Here is a 17,003-nt window from a genome sequence, read left to right as displayed (position 1 = left end):
ATAGTGCCTAAGGCACTTGACTGCTAACCAGAAGGCTGGCAGTTCAAACCCACCAGCCGCTCCTTGGAAGGAAGGTTGGGCAATCTACTTCCGTAGTTATACTGTCTTGGAAACCCAAGGAGGGGTCGCTATGAGTCGGTCTGACTCCACAGCACATAACTACAACCACAAAGAGACAGAAAGTAGATTAGTGATTTTCTAGGGCTAGGAGGAGAGGTATGATGTAGTGTGCCTGATAGAGTACAGGATTTTTTAGGGGGGAATCTATCATCGTATCATATGTTCTAAAACTGATTGTAGTGATTGTTGCACAACTCTGGGAATATACTAAAAATCCTTGAACTGTACACTTTAAATGAGTGAATTGTATGGCATGTGAGTAATGCTATGTGAGTTATATCTCAGTAAGTGTGTTACGAAAAAAGGAGGGCATGATATGAGGGAAATTGATTAACTAAATTTTGATTTGATCCAATATGTAAGTGTAAAAATAATTAACCCAAAAAGAACTGTCATGATGGAAAAGATTTTTTTCCAAGCCAACTAAAAACAATTATAAGAAAACATTAATGGGTGTTATCTGACTGATATTATATAACTGATTGGAGCCCTGGTGGCATATTACCTAAGGCTTTTCACTGCTAACCAGAAGCCTGGCGGTTCAAACCCACCAGCCACTCCTCAGAAGGAAGATGGGGCAATCTATTTCCATAGTGATACTGCCTCAGAAACTCAAGGAGCGGTCACTATGAGTCGGGTCCAACTTGATGGCACATAACAACAACAACAACATGCCTGTGATTATAATTCCATTTGGGAATGAGTTGCCTTTGTTATATTAATGAGACAGGATTAGTGTAGAATAACAACAACAACAGAAGCCCAAATGTACTGCTGTCAAGTTGGATCCCACTCGTGGTGACCCCTCCCTGGGTTTCCGAGGTGGTATCACTATGGAAGTAGATTGCCCAATCTTCTTTCCGAGGAGTGGCTGGTGGGTTTGAATCACCAGCCTTCTGGTTAGCAGTCAAATGCCTAAGGCATTATGCCACCAAACCTCCCTTGGATTAGTGTAGGGTGTGTCATAAAGCAATCTCTTTGAGATGTAAAAGAGAGTAAACAAGCAAACCAAAAAAGCAGAGATAGGGGAAGAGAGATGCCAAGGCACATGATCATCTAGGAGCAGAAACTCAGAGACAAGGACCTTCTCCCAGAGCCCACAGAAAGAGAAAGCCTTCCCTTAGAGCAGGCACCCTGAATTCAGACTTCTAGCCTAGACTGTGAGAAAATAAATTTCCTTTTTTTAAAGCTACCCACTTACGTTATTTCTGTTCTAGCAGTACTAGATAACTAAGACAACGAATGCATAAACATTTTAAAGCCACCCATCAAGTTTTTGTCTTTTTGTCTATAATTGAACTCACCTTACCACACAAGCCTCCATTTTTCTCACAGCAGAAAAACCAAATTTGTTGGTCACTTCTGGTTTTAAGTGTAGTCATTTTGGCAATTAACCAGTAATTTCAATTCATGGTGACACCATGTGTGTAGAGCTGTGCTCCATAAAGTTTTCAGTGGCTGATTTTTTAGAAGTGGACCACCAGGCCTTTCTTCTGAAGCACTTCTGGGTGGACTTGGACTTCCAGCCCTTTGGTTAGCAACCGAGTGTGTTAACCACTTGCACCACCCAGGAACTCCCATTTCCAGACTTCAGCCCTGTCAACTCAAGATTTTTCCTGTTCTTTTCCCCTTTGCCCAGAGGTAGTCTAAGTTCCAAGGGGAGAAAGGGGAAATTCAGCTTCTTCGTGGCTCTGAGGAAGGGTGTCTGGTTCCTAGGCTGTACTCTGATTTGCCCTGACTTCCCCTGAGGGATAGCTGGTTCTTCTGTAACTGGTCTTTAGCTGTCCTGCCTACAGTGCATGATTTGGGTGCCTGCGTGATTGCACGGTTTGATACGATACCATGTTTTGCTTTGTTCCAGTGTCCTGGGCGTTGCCTGGGCCATGCTGGGAGGATGCAGCAGCAGCAGCATCACACAGTTTGTCAACAGCACAATGGCTCTGCAGCATCGGGCTCCCACTGTGATGACAAAAGGAGGTACTGGCCTGCCTCCATCGGTGACTAAAACTGCCTTCGAAACTAAATTATTTCAAGTTTCTACCACCTCTCACAACTGACAAATCCTATTAAATTGTGATTTTCTTATGGTGTCACCCTCAGTAATATATACCTAAAGTGTTAAGTAATATGTACTGTTTAAGATTACATATTATTTGGATATAAACACATGGAGAGAGATCATCCTAAAAGGGGGAAAGGGGGACAGCATTGAGAGTAGACAGATACTTTTCCCTACATATGTAAACTTAGCTATGCCTAATGAAATTTCTTATTGCTTTTAATTGTTCACTATAATATTTGTTGTTGCTTTTAATATGCTTAGGTGTACACATTAAATCTTCCCAATGTTTTGGATGAACTACCTTATTCCTCTGTTTATAAATTGTTTTGATCAGGATACTGGTACAGTAATTTAACAGAGAATAAAACTTTGATTAAGGGGTTCTCACCACAACATGAGAAAGAAGTTTGTTGTTCTCTTGCGTAAAGTCAAAGTTAATAGGTGGTTTAAGGGTAGATGAGCTTTGCTCCAGAAAGTCATTTAGAAACCAGACTCCTTCCATACTGTGGCTCCACTATCCCAGACCACAATGCTACAGCCAGCAGAGCCCTGAGGACATACTGACCAGGGGCTTTGCAATTCTGTCACTCTCTTATTGTGTGACCTTAGACTACCTAATCTCTCTGAGTTTAGTTTTCTAATCTGCAAAACGGGTTCATCCATTTGGATTTATGATTGAGAAGTTTTAGTTAGCATAATGTGATGCTTTCAAGCAGCCTAGTTCAAAGAAGATGCTTAGTAAGTGGGTATTTCTTCCTCATCCCCATCCTGAATGTTGCTGAAGAAAATGAGACAATCTTGACAATTTGCTTGGTAAACATTCTGAGCCTTCAGTGAGGTTCAAGTTGTAGAGCCCACTGCGTTTCCTATTCACCGCAACATGATTTCAAGCCAGAACCATTTTCCTCAAATGGTAAATGTTTGGAACACTGCCCTCAATCTCAAAAGAAAACCTAGTTTCTATGTTGATGAGAAACTAGAGACCACACACAAATTGAATGCAGCATCCCAGATATTTTCCTTTGCATTTGCAAAGATGTATTTACATACACAAATGCACCTGTAGGTTGAGGCTTTTTTTTTTTTTTTTTAACATGCCATAGATATTTTTTTTCTGAACTTTGTTTTTCCTATTTAACAATGTTATAGACTTCTTCCATCTTAGTACATAAATATTCAATTGATTCTTTAGTTGTTATATTTAATATTACATCATTCCCACACTGATACACATTTGATTGTTTCAATTTTTTTGCCATTGCAAGCAAATGCTGCAGTAAACATCCTGGGGTATATATATCCTTGTGCACACAGGGTAATTTGCAGGGTAAATTCTTAGATTTAAGATCAAATTGATGGGTATGCTCATTTTGATACTACCAAATTACCATAAAAGTATCTATAACAACAGTGTATGAGAAACCCCCTTTTTTAAATCAACATTCTATAGGTTTTCAGTCTAAAATGTTTGCTGATCTGATGGATAAAAAAATTATATCTAATATTATTTTGTACTTCTCAGATTAGTTTTTATATGCTTTAGCTGTTTGTATTTTTTTTCTTGAACCCAATCACTTTTTTCCAATTCCAGTACCCTATGCAAGTCATCATCATATCTCACCTGGTCCACTCCCGTAGTCATCTAGTCTCCCTCCAGCCATTCATGCTCTTCTCCAATCCAGTTTTCACACTGCTACTGCAGTGATCTTTTCAAAAATGCAGTACTATTCATACTGTCACCACAACCCATCTCCCTGGTAGATTAATCACTTAGAGGCTTCATTTTTCTGTTAGGAAGATTTACCAAAATTCTTAATGTGGCCTCTAAAATACTGGCCAGTAAAGTCCTATCTCTTTCCATAGCTTCATCCAAGATCTTAACCTCTTTTACCTTCATATTCCAGCTATATTGGCCTTTTTTTTCTTTCCCCCCCTTGGATTTGCTTTTCACAGTCACAAAAAGGGAGCAAAATTAAGATGCAGAAAATATGATAGAGAAGATAAAAAGACATGGAGACATTTTGGGGGAGGTCTAATAGCTGATGAGGAGCTCTGGTTGTACAATGGTTAAGCACTCAGCTGCTAACCAGAAAGTTGGCAGATCGAACCTACCCAGCAGCTCTGTAAGAAGACCCGGCAATCTCCTCCAGCCAAGAAAACCCAAAGGGACAGTTCTATTCTATCACATAAGGTCTCTATATCTACTCAGCAGCACCTAACAACAACAACAATAACTGATCAAATAGGGTTTTGGGAAAGAGACAAGGAGGTGAAATGGAAGGGTGGAAATTTTAAAAAAGAAATTATAATAGAACATTTCCCAAGACTAAGGGGAAAAGTGTCAAATTACTTTTCATTTTCTGTACTATTTCTGTTGCTTCCCAGGTTGATTGCTCTGTTTTTATATCTTGGTGCTTTTCTTTTATGCTATTACTTTACTCAACTATATGGTGGTTTATGGACGAAAGCCTAAGTTGTATAGAGAGCAGTTATGGGTTTCTTTTGCAGTTGTTGATACCAAACCCAAAACCAAACTCACTGACATCAAGCTGGATCTGACTCATAGTGACCCTTCCTTGGGTTTCCAAGGTGGTGTCACTACAGAAGTAGATTGCCAAATCTTCCTTCCAAGGAGTGGCTGGTGGGTTTGAACTGCCAGCCTTCTGGATACCAGTCAAATGCCTAAGGCACTATGCCACCAGAACTCCTGCACTAAGTTGAGTTTAGTTGAGTTTGAAACTAACTCAACTTAGTATCTTAGTAACTTAGTTCAAATCCACCAGCCACTCCTCAGAAGGAAGGTTGGGCAATCTACTTCTGTAGTGATAATGCCTCAGAAACCCAAGGAGGGGTCGCTATGAGTTGGCTCCGACTCAACGGCACATAGCAACAACAACAATACAATCAGCAGTTGCATCTGGCTGATAGTGCAAGGGGAGATTCAAGATAGAGGTGCAGGTAGACTGAGTAGGAATGAGAAATTGAGAAAGCCTAGTAGAAAGAAACAGTGTTACTTAATGATTTCTACTGCCATTCTATTTTCATGTTTTATGTAGATAAACACATGAGCCCCAGTTGTGTGCATAATGCTTGTGCCCAGGCTATGTCCACCTGGATCAACCATCCTCATCCCAAGTCCTGTCCCTGGTGAGGAGGAAATGGCACCATCTGCTGGACTGAATTTGCATTTTTTTACTGGGTCTTCCATGACCAAACTCTAAGCCACTCCTAGGATGGAAGATGGGGCAATCTATTTCTGTAGTGATACTGTCTCAGAAACCCAAGGAGGGGTCGCTATGAGTGGGTCCGACTCGATGGCACATAACAACAACAACAAGCTGTCCTGGGCTTCAATTTCTGCCCTGGTCTATAGCTCCCTGTGCCCCTCTCATCCATTATATTTAGGAAACTCAGTGACTCTTTCTGACTTCCTGCTGTCTCTGCCTTTCACTGAAGTGGAGTCGTGGTTGTATTAGTTAAGGGCTGGAAATAGCAAAAGTCAACTTGGAATGACTTATGCAAAGGGGGGAACTGAGTAATTATAAAGACAGGAGCACTTCTGAGCACCAATGTGATAGCCTTTAAAACAGATTCTTCTAATGCTCTTTGAATATTTGTTCAACCTTTATTCAGTAGAAAAGCTGATCTCTGCTTCAAGGAATGGCTGAGGAGTTCTCATTCTCTGCTCTGTTGTCCACAGCAAATCAACTTTTGACCCCTAGAATACATACTTAAGGAGGAAACAAAAGCCCCATAGCTAAAAGGGTAGTACCTTTTCCCTTTATAAAACAGTGTAATGTGAAAGTCTCTAATGCACCACGGTCGAGTTGGATCAGACTCATAGCAACCCCTCCTTGAGTTTCTGAGGCAGTATCACTATGGAAGTAGATTGCCCAACCTTCCTTCTGAGAAGTGGCTGGTGGATTTGAACCACCATCAGTCCCTAGGTGGCACAAATGGTTTACACTGGACAGCTGACCTAAATTAAAAATTGACATTTCAACTCATCCAGCAGCATTGCAGAAGAAAAGTCCTGGACATCTGTTTCCGTTAAGATTATAGCCAAGAAAACCCTATGGACCATTTCTTTGTAAACACATGGGGTCAGAATTGACTCCATCATAACTAATAGTGGTGTGAAGGTATTTTTTTCATAAAGGAGTTCTAGTGGAACTGTGTTAAAGCTTCTGGCTGCTAACCAAAAGGTCAACAGTTGGAACCCACTCTGCTACAAAAAGATGAGGTAGTCTGATTCTGTACAGATTTATAGCCTTGGAAACCCTATGGGGCAATTCCACTCTGTCCCATAGGGTTGCTATCAACTAGAATCAAATCAGAATCAACTGAATGGCAGTGGGTTGGTTGGTTGGTTTTGACATCCCTTGATGGAGTAGCTCCCTAGTAGCTAATCCACATATTGCTTCCAACCATGTGAGATACACTTTCTTAGAGAAGTTGAGGGTATCACAATTTTCTCATCTTGTTACATATCCAGTGATGTTTCAAACTCTTTATAAAATGACGTATCCTCATAAGAAGACTTTAATAAAAACTAAATAAATAAAATGTATCATCACCCCAAAAGTCCAGGCCTTAGGAAGGAAACCAAGAAATGGGAAACCATTGAGGTTCATCCTTCTTCTCTCACCTCTGAGGATCTGTGTTTCTAATTCATTCTTTCAGAAAACTAATTTTCCCTACCTCTTTTGCCCATGTGGCAGAATATGGTCACCACCACTCCACTTTTCAGGTTTGCATGTCTTGTTCCAGCAACTTCCAAATTCCTAGGAGAAAGATAATTATTGAACCAGATCAAGTTAAGGGCCTCTTCCAGTACAACATCTTCACGTAGTACAAATATATCTTCCAGAAGCCCTCACCTACAGAGCAAGGGCAGATATCCCAAAACAGTCCAATACAGTGGTTATACCCTGCAGGGTCACTACTTGTCTCTCAGTTTGTCATATTGTTGTTGTTTGCATGTTGCTCTGATGCTGGGATTTCAGAGACGAGCAGGGTCACCTATGGTGGACAGGTTTCAGCATAGCTTCCAGACTAAAACAGACTAGGAAAACGCTGTGGTGGTCTACTTAGGAAAAAATTGGTCACTGAGAACCTTGTAACCTTGTCTAATATAATGCCAGAAGATGAGCCTCTCAGGTTGGAAGACATTTAAAATACAACTGGGAAAGACCTGCATCCTCAAAGTTGAGTCAACCTTAATGACATGAATGAAGTAAAGCTATCAGGACCTTCATTTGCTAATGTGGCACAACTCTAAATGAGAAGAAACAGCTATAAATACCCATTAATAATTGGAATGTGAAATGCATGAATTATGTATTTAGGTAAATTGGAAATTGTAAAAAGTGAAATGGAATGCATAAAGATTGATATCCTAAACATTAGTGAGCTGAAATAGACTGGTATGGGCTATTTTGAATTAGACAGTTATAGTGTTCTACTATGCTAGGAATAACAAATTGAAGAGGAATTGGGTTGTATTCATAGTCAAAAAAAACATTTCATGATCTTCATGAATTGCGATGCTGCCAGTGATAGGAATATATCCCTATCATTCAAAGAAGATCAGTTAATATAACTATTATTCAAATTTACACACAAACCACTAAAGTCAAAGAGGAAGAAATTAAAGAGTTTTACCAACTTCTGCAGTCATGGGAATCAAATCCACTGTATTTGTGGACAAAGCCAATTGAGAAGTTCAATATCTTCAACTATAACAAAGCCAAGAGCTAATTGTGGAACAGACTATTAGTTGTTCACATACAAGTTAAAGTTGAAGCTGAAGAAAATTGAAACAAGTCCTTAGACCAACATACAACCTTGATTATATCCAACTAAATTAACAAATCAACTTAAGAATAGATTTGACTGATTGAAAACCAATGACTGAAGACCAGACAAGTTGTAGGATGACATCGAGGATATCATACATGAAGAAAGCTAAAGGTCATTAAAAAATACAAGGAAGAAAAAAAAGACCAAAGTAGATGTAGAAGGAATTCAGAAACTTGAATTGAATGTAGAGTAGCTAAAGTGAATGGAAGAAATGATGAAGTAAAATAGCTGAATAGAATATTTCAAAGGGTGGCTTGAGAAGACAAAGTAAAATATTATAGTGAAATGTGCAAAACCTGGAGTTGGAAAACTGAAAGAGAAGAACACACTCATGATTTCTCAAGCTGAAAGAACTGAAGAAAAATTCAAGCCTTGAGTTACAATGTTGAAGGATTCTATGGATAAAATATTGAACAACACAGGAAGCATCAAAAGAAGATGGAAGAAATACACAGAGTCACTGTACTAAAAAGAATTGGTTGATTTTAAACCATTCCAGCAGGTAACATATGATCAAGAACAAATGGTACTAAAGGAAGATATCCAAGGTTCACTGAAGGCATTAACGAAAATAAGGGTCCAGGAACTGACAGAATACCAACTGAGATGTTCAGAAAATGGATGCATCGCTGAAGTGTTCATTTTTCTATGCCAAAAAATGTGGAAGACAGGTACCTGTCCAACCAACTGGAAGAGATCCATATTTATGCCCATCCCAAAGACAGGTGATCCAACAGTACAAGGAAATTATTGAACAATATCATTAATATCACACAGAAGTAAAATTTTGCTGAAAATAATTCAAAAACGATTGCAGGAGTACATTGACAGGGAACTGCCAGAAATTCATGCCGGATTTAGAACAGGACCTAGAACAATGGGTATTATCACTGCTGATGTCAGATGAATCTTGTCTGGAAGCAAAGACTACCAGAAAGATATTTATCTGTATTTTATTGACTATAGAAAGGCATTGGACTGTATGGATCATACAAATTATGGATAATATTTTGAAAAATTGGAATTCCGGAACACTTAATTCCAGAAAATTGGAAGTTATCACAAATGAAATGGAATACCTAAAGATCCATATACTAGATATTAGTCAGCTGAAATGGACTGGTATTGGCCATATTGAACCAATCATAAGAGATATTATACTTGAAAGAACAAATTGAAGAGAAATGATGTCAGATTCATCATCACAAAGAATGTTTCAAGATCTGTTCTGAAGCACAATGCTGTCAGTGACAGGATAATGTCCATACACCTACAAGGAAGACCAGTTAATACTACTATTACTCAAATTTACAAACCAAACACTAAAGCCAAAGAGAAGGAAATTGAAGATGTGTACCAACTTAGGCAGTCTGAAATTGAACGGGCATGCAATCAAGATGTATTGGTTATTACTGGTGATTGGAATATGAATGTTAGAAACAAAGAAGAATCACCTGTAGTTGGAACATATGGCCTTGGTGATAGAAATGATGCTGGAGATGGCATGATAGAATTTTGCAAGACTAATGACTTATTCATTGCAAATACCTTTTTTCGAAAACATAAACAGCAGCTATAAATGTGGAACTTGCTCAATGGAATACATAGGAATCAGACAACTACATCTGTGGAATGAGGTGATGGAGAAGCTCAATATCTTCCGCCAAAACAAGGCCAGCAATTGACTGTGGAACAGAGTATCAATTGCTCATATGCAAGTTCAAGTTGAAGCTGAAGAAAATTAAAACAAGTCAACAAAAGCCAAAATATGATCTTGATTATATCCCTCCTGAATTTAGAGACAATCTGAAGAAAATATTTGACACACTGAACACTAATGACCAAAAACCAGAGGAGTTGTGAGATGATATCAGGAACATCATACATAAAGAAAGCAAAAGGTCATTCAAAAGACAGGAAAGGAAGAAAAGACCAAAATAGATGTCAGAAGAGACTCTGAAACTTGCTCTTGAATGGATAGTAGCTAAAGCAAATGGAAGAAATGACAAGATAAAAGAACTGAACAGATGATTTCAAAGAGCAGCTCAAAAAGACAAAGTCAGTTATTATAATGAAATGTGCAAAGACCTGGAGTTAGAAAACCAAAAGGGAAGAACATGCTCACATTTTTCAAGCTGAAAGAACTGAAGAAAAAATTTAAGCCTCGAGCTGCAATATTGAATGATTCTAAGGGCAAAGTATTGAATGATGCATGAAGCATCACAAGAAGATGGAAGGAATACACAGAGTAACTGTACAAAAAAGAATTTGTCAATGTCCAACTATTTCAGGAGGTGGCATATAATCAAGAACCAATGGTACTGAAGAAAGGAGTCAAAGCTGCACTGAAGGAATTGGCAAAGAACAAGCCTCCAGGAATTGATGGAATACCCACTGAGATATTTCAACAAATGGATGCCATGCAGGAGGCACTTACTTTTCTATGCCAAGTAATTTGGAAGACAGCTACCTAGCCAACTAACTGGAAGAGACCCAGATTTGTACCCATTCCCAAGAAAGGTGATCGATCCTTCAGAATGTGGAAGTTATTAAACAATATAATTTATATTACATGCAAGTAAAATTTTGCTGATGATAATTCAAAAATGGTTGCAGCAGTATATTGACAGGGAACTACCAGAAATGCAAGCTGGATTCAGAAGAGAACATGGAACGAGAGATAGCATTGCTGAGGTCAGATGGATCTTGGCTGAAAACAAAGAATACTAGAAAGATGTTTACTTGTGTTTTATTGACTATGCAAAATCATTCAACTATGTGAATCATGACAAGTTATGAATGACACTGAGAGCAGTGCGAATTCCATAACATTTAACTGTGCTTATGAAGAACCTCAACATGGACCAGGATGCTATCATTTGAACAGAACAGGATACTGCATGGTTTAAAATCAGGAAGGGTGTGAGTAAGGGTTGTATCCTTTCACCATATTTATTCAATCTGTATGTGAGTAAATAATGCAAGAAGCTGGAGTATATGAAGAAGAACACACCATCAGGATTGGAGGAAGACTCATTAACAACCTGCGATATGCAGATGACACAACCTTGCTTTCTGAAAGTGATGCTGACTTGAGCACTTAGTGATGAAGGTTAAAGACTACAGTCTGCAGTATGGATTACACCTCAACATTAAAAAAAAAAAAAAATGAAAGTCCTCACAACTGGACCAATAAGCAGCATCACAATAAATGGAAAAAAGATTTAAGTTATCAAAGATTTCATATTACTTGAATCCACAATCAATAGACATGGAAGCAGCAGTGAAGAAATTAGACATCATGTAGCACTGCGCAAATCTTCTGCAAAAGACCTCTTCTTTTAAAAAAAGAAAAATTTATTGTGATTTGGGTGAAAGTTTACAGAGAAAATTCATTTTCCATACAGCAGAACACACATACTTTGTCGCTTGACATTGACTGCAATTTCGCACAGTGCAACAGCTCTTTTCCCACTTCCTCCCCATAGTTAACTCTCTTCCAAGTGCCCTTTCCTCCCATGTACTCCTGCCCCCCGAACTGTCTTACTGTGCATACACAGCCCTTCTATTCTCCCATGATTGATCTCTTCAAGGAGAGTATGTACCTTGTGTAAATTTTCAGCTTATATGCCTGTCTTTTGTTTGGCTGGAAGCCACAGGAGTGGGTTCAATTCCAGACCTGATGGGCTGCTAGAGGCCATAGTCTCAGGGGTTTCACCAGGCCCTATCAGACCAGCAAACCTGGTTCCCCTTTTTTTTTTTAATGATTTTGAGTTTTGTTCCACATAGTTCTCTCACTCTATCCAGGATCTCCTACATGGATCCCCCTCCAAGTGGTTGACAGTGGTAGCCAAGAACCATCTAGTTCTGGTCTTATAATCATATAGACTGAGGATCACATCGTGTACCAGTCCCTTGGACTAATTGTTTCCATGCATCTTTGGTTTTCTTCATCCTTCTTTGTTCTGAATGAGAAGAGACCCATTGTTGCATCTGGCCATTTGAAAGCTTTTAAGATCCCAGTTCCTACTTAAAAAGACTCTTTAAGGTGTTGAAGAACAAAGATGTCACTTTGAAGACTAAGGTGTGCTAACCCAACCCATGGTATTTTCAATCACCTCATATACATGTGAAAGCTGGACAACAAATAAGGAAGACCAAAGGAGAGTTGATGCTTTTGAATTGTGGTGTTGGTGAAGAATGCTGAAAATACCATAGTCTGCCAAAAGAATGAACAAATCTATCTTGGAAGAAGAGCACCCAGAATGCTCCTTGGAAGGAAGAATGGCCAAACTTCGTCTCACCTCCTTTGGTCATGTTGTCAGATGATATCCCTGGAGAAGGATATCATCTTGGTAAAGTGGAGGGTCAGCACAAAAGGGGAAGACCCTCAGCAAGATGGATTGACAGTGGGTGCAATGATGGGCACAAGTATTACAAGGATTGTGATGATGGCACATGATCAGACAGTGTTTCATTCCTTGTACACGGGGTGGCTATGAGTTGGAGTTGACTTGACAGCACCTAACAACAACATATGCATGCAAAAGCTGGACAATGAATCAGGAAGACTGAAGAATTGGTACCTTTGAATTATGGTGCAGGTGAAAAATATTGAATATACCATGGACTTCCAGAAGAACAAACAAATCTGTCTTGGATGAACTACAGCCAGTATGCTCCTTAGAAGCAAAGATTGTGAGACTTTACCTCTCATACTTTGGTCATGTTGTCAGGGTTGGTCCCTGGGGAAAGATAGTATTACATTAGAGGATCAACAAAAAAGAGGAAGACCTTCAACAAAACAGATTGACACAGTGGGTGCAACAATGGGTTCTAACATAGTAATGATAGTGAGGATGGTGCCGGGTTGGGCAGGTTTCATTCTGTCATATCAAAGGTCTCTATGTGTTGGAATTGACTCGACAAAACCTAACAACAACAACAACCCTGCAAGGTAAATATCTTTTCAAAAGTCAGAGGACATTAACTTTCTGCTCTCTTTTAAAGGCTAAGAAAACCAGACATAGCTCCCTCTTCCCAAATGGTTTTTGGTAGCTTCTATCTACAAGTCTGGTAGCATAGTGCCTAAGGCACTTGACTGCTAACCAGAAGGCTGGCGGTTCAAACCCACCAGCCACTCCTCGGAAGGAAGGTTGGGCAATCCTACTTCCGTAGTGATACTGCCTCGGAAACCCAAGGAGGGGGTCGCTATGAGTCGGGGCTGACTCGACGGCAAACAACAACAACAATCTACAAGTCAAGGAGCTCTGGTGGTGCTGTGGTTAAAGCACTGGGCTGCTAACCAGAAGTTAGGCAGTTTGAACCCACCAGCAACTTCATGGGAGAAACATAAGGCAGACTGCTTCTGTAAAGATTTACAGCCTTTGAAACCATATGAGGCGGTTCTATTCTGTCCTATAGGGTCGCTATCCTATGGAGTCAGAATCTATTCTATGGCAGTATATTTGGTTTTGTTTAGCTAGATGGTGTGACCTAAATGCAAGCCTAAAAGAACGTCTCTTAGCAAACAAGATTGCTCACATATAAACACATATTTATACCAGAATATGTTTCAAATGCTTAGAAAACTTAAGGGTATTGACATATTTCCAATGGTTTATTATTGTGGTCATTCTTCCCTTTCTTGCCTAAATTGATCTGCTCCAGTTTATTGGGATAGTATTTCTTTTGGTGTGTGTGCCCTGACTTGGTGTTGGAAGTCAAGGGAAACTCAGGATTTATTTCTCCTTCCTTCTTCTCCATAGCACATCTAAACAGGAAATCTCAGCCCCAGGTAGGGAGGAATCTTGTCATTTTCCAGTAAGTTCTAGACTGTATGGCTTCAAGGTGGAGGGATTGGTCTCTTGGTCTTAGCAGAAGAATCTAACACCTTACATCCATCATCAATGCAGGAGGAAGAACTCTTCCAGGGGCAAAGATGTGTTTACAATGATCCACCTATATTCTCCTACTGATTTTTTCCCCATGTGTGAGTTCTCATGATTGGTTTATCATTTGGTAGTAATTTGGTTATTTGTTGATTCTCACAGTAGAGTACTTTTGTGGGGGCACTGGGGCCACATTTTGCCCCTCTCTACTCTCTCATACTCATAAAAAGCCTTAAATAAATTTTCTTAAATGAACTTTTCTAAAAGAACTCTTACCCTATACTGCATCTGTGACAGTTTCCCAAACCTTCCTAGTACATCTGGGACTAACTTTCACGGAATGTAGGGTCATTCATTTAATGGTTTGAAAATAATCTATACATCAAAGGAATGTAATTCTCCGTATTATGATCATGATGCACCACTTCTTTCCTTAGCCAACTATGGGCAGTGCAAATCAGTTTCCTGATGAATCCTAATTGTAAAGTACAATTTTATTATTACATCCTAATTGTAAAGTCTTTTAGTATATTAAATATATGGTAAGGTAGGCTTGATCTCAAGGTGGGGCAAGAGATGACATCCTGCCTCTCCTGTTTTCTTGTTGCTTCATTTCAGACCCACCTTTAGGAAGAACTGCTCATCAAGGGCCTGTGATGTGTGTTGGTGCACAGGCCCTTGGAGGCCCTGTACAGCAGCCTGTGGCAGGGGCTTCCAGGCCCGAAAGGTGGACTGTGTGCACAGAAGGAGCTGCAAGCCTGTGGCTGAGAGACACTGTGGGCAGCAAAAGAAGCCAACTTCCTGGCGGCACTGTGTTGGGCCTTCCTGTGATAGTACGTACCCCTCTCAGGTATCACCACTGCCCAGACCCTTTGTCCAATTTGTTTAAACCAGACTCTAATGGTGCCTCCCTCTTCCATGCTATGCCTGAGGGGCCTTTCAAAATCAGTGTGGTAGCATGGGACATTAGGAGATGAGGTAGTTTGATGTGGACACAACTCAGTGTTCTTCAAAATAGTTTAATTAGTTGGATGGCAGTGGCATTGGTCAGTGCCTTGCTAACAAACACTGACAGCATCTTCTCAGACTTCCCCTCTGCCTGGTAACCTCATCTTCTCAGACAGGGATTCCATGGATGGGTTTGTTTAGATATGCAAATGTCCTAAAATTTATGTAAAATTTAATATGGATGTGTATAATTCTAGATCGTGTAGATCGTGGGTACATAACTTTCATGAGTCTTTCAAGGGGTCCACAACTCCTCAAAAGCTAAACACTGTTACTCTAAGCACTGAGAGGGGAAGCATGGACCAGCAGGACAGTGAGATCCCCAGAGAGCAATGAAAAGTCACTTGGCCTAGTTGATAAGTGAGACCAAGGGACTTCTGACTCGTTCTTCTCACTCTGTGCTCTTATTTTATGGCTTTTTATAAAATCAAATGATTAAAAACAAACAAACAAAAAACTATGTCTCTAAATGCTCAGCTTCTACCTAAAGGTTGTTAATTCAAATCCACCTACAGGTGCCTCAGAAGAGTGAGCTGGCAGTCTACTTCCAAGATATCACAGCCATTGAAAACTCTGTGGAGCATAGTTTGACTCTGGTGCACATAGGGTCACCACAAGTTAGGATTAAGTCAATGGCAACTGGTTTGAGTTGTGTGTGTGTGTGTGTGTGTGTGTGTGTTGTCTAATGAGCTACATAATGTGGATTTTTTTCTTTTTCGCAGGAGACTGCACAGACACCACTCACTACTGTATGTTTGTAAAACATCTTAATTTGTGTTCGATAGACTTCTACAAACAAAGGTGCTGCCAGTCATGTCAAGAAGGATAAACCTTTGGTGGGGTCATGATGCTGCTGTGAAGATAAAAGAAAAACCTAAAAGCTCTTTTCCCCATGTAGCTGGTTCCAAAACATGTATCTCTAGATTCTGTGATCAAACAGAGATTGATAAAAAACAACACTATTAATATTTTTTCAAGTCATTTTACCACAAATGGTTTTGAAATTTCAACTCTTTTAAGCAGTGTATTCCAGGACTAACAATAACACCATGGCACACATGGCATTGCACTTAGTCCTCATCATGTCCTTCTCACCAGGAAAACACCAAGATCAGGAGTACATCACATGTTGCTTCTTTCCTGGGATTCATAGACTAGCAAAGAGTAGCTCATCCTGGAGACTTGGGAAACACAGCAACTGATGACTTTCTTTTCACTCAAGTTCTAGGGTTTCAACAGATTTATAAGGCATTTACACTTTAGAAGCCCCGGCCAGTAGTTATTCAAATGTTGGCTCTAAGTGGTGCAGTTAAGCACTCAGCTATGAACCAAAAGGTTGGAAGTTCAAGTCCACCTGGACATGCCTCAGAAGAAAGACCTGGCAGTCTGCTTCCAAAAGGTCATTTAAAACCCTATGGAGCACAGTTCTACTCTGACATACATGGGGTTGCCATGAGTCAAAATCAATTCAATGGCAACTGGTTTGAATGAGTCTGTGAAAAAGAAGCAGTCTTTCTGGACAAGCTTACTTAACACAGACCAATCCAAAGATTCATGGGGCAGGGAGTGGGGGTAGCATCTTGTCCTTGCTCTTGCACCAACAGAAGAAAACAAGAGTAGAGGTGGAAGCCATTTTCCCAACTATGGGAATCCAACTGTGACCAAATGAGGCATCATGGAAATCAAAGGAGAGGGAAAGTTAACCTTTTCTACTGATTTTTAAGTACTATTCAAAGGTTTCTTGTAAGAGCTGTGAATGGAACTTTTTCTAAGCACTATTATCTTACACACAGAAAAAAAAGCAAAGCCTTGTTAAACCTAATTTATGCATCAAATAGAATTCCTAAGAATTTTTATTTTGGAAAAATTATAAGAAAGTAAATATAAAGCGTAATAGTTAAAAAATAATTGTTTACAATAAATGTCTTAATTAGAGCTGATTTTCCAGTAAATCTGAATTATAGTTAGGCTAGAAGTTAGAATTAGAACTAGGTGGTAGCTTTTGGGTTTGGTTTAGGATTTGGGGAATAGGATTAGGATTAGCCTTAGTTTTAGGATTA

General features: G+C 39.6%; 1 protein-coding gene across 1 annotated transcript in view; it reads left to right on the top strand.

The window, feature by feature from the left end:
• ADAMTSL3 (ADAMTS like 3) overlaps positions 1-15,772 on the top strand; it is a 598,021-nt gene extending 582,249 nt beyond the window's left edge. Inside the window, exons 28-30 of the mRNA XM_007945172.1 lie at positions 1,982-2,097; positions 14,554-14,768; positions 15,666-15,772. Coding sequence (XP_007943363.1) covers positions 1,982-2,097; positions 14,554-14,768; positions 15,666-15,772 — 438 coding nt within the window. The remainder of the gene's footprint in view (positions 1-1,981; positions 2,098-14,553; positions 14,769-15,665) is intronic.
• Positions 15,773-17,003: the final 1,231 nt, after the last annotated feature.

The sequence above is a fragment of the Orycteropus afer genome, unplaced genomic scaffold (assembly GCF_000298275.1).
Source record: "Orycteropus afer afer isolate SDZICR_OR568_19922 unplaced genomic scaffold, OryAfe1.0 scaffold00132, whole genome shotgun sequence".
Lineage (NCBI taxonomy): Eukaryota > Metazoa > Chordata > Mammalia > Tubulidentata > Orycteropodidae > Orycteropus > Orycteropus afer.
Note: the sequence above shows the minus strand (reverse complement) of the source record. Positions and strands in the feature narration are given on the sequence as shown.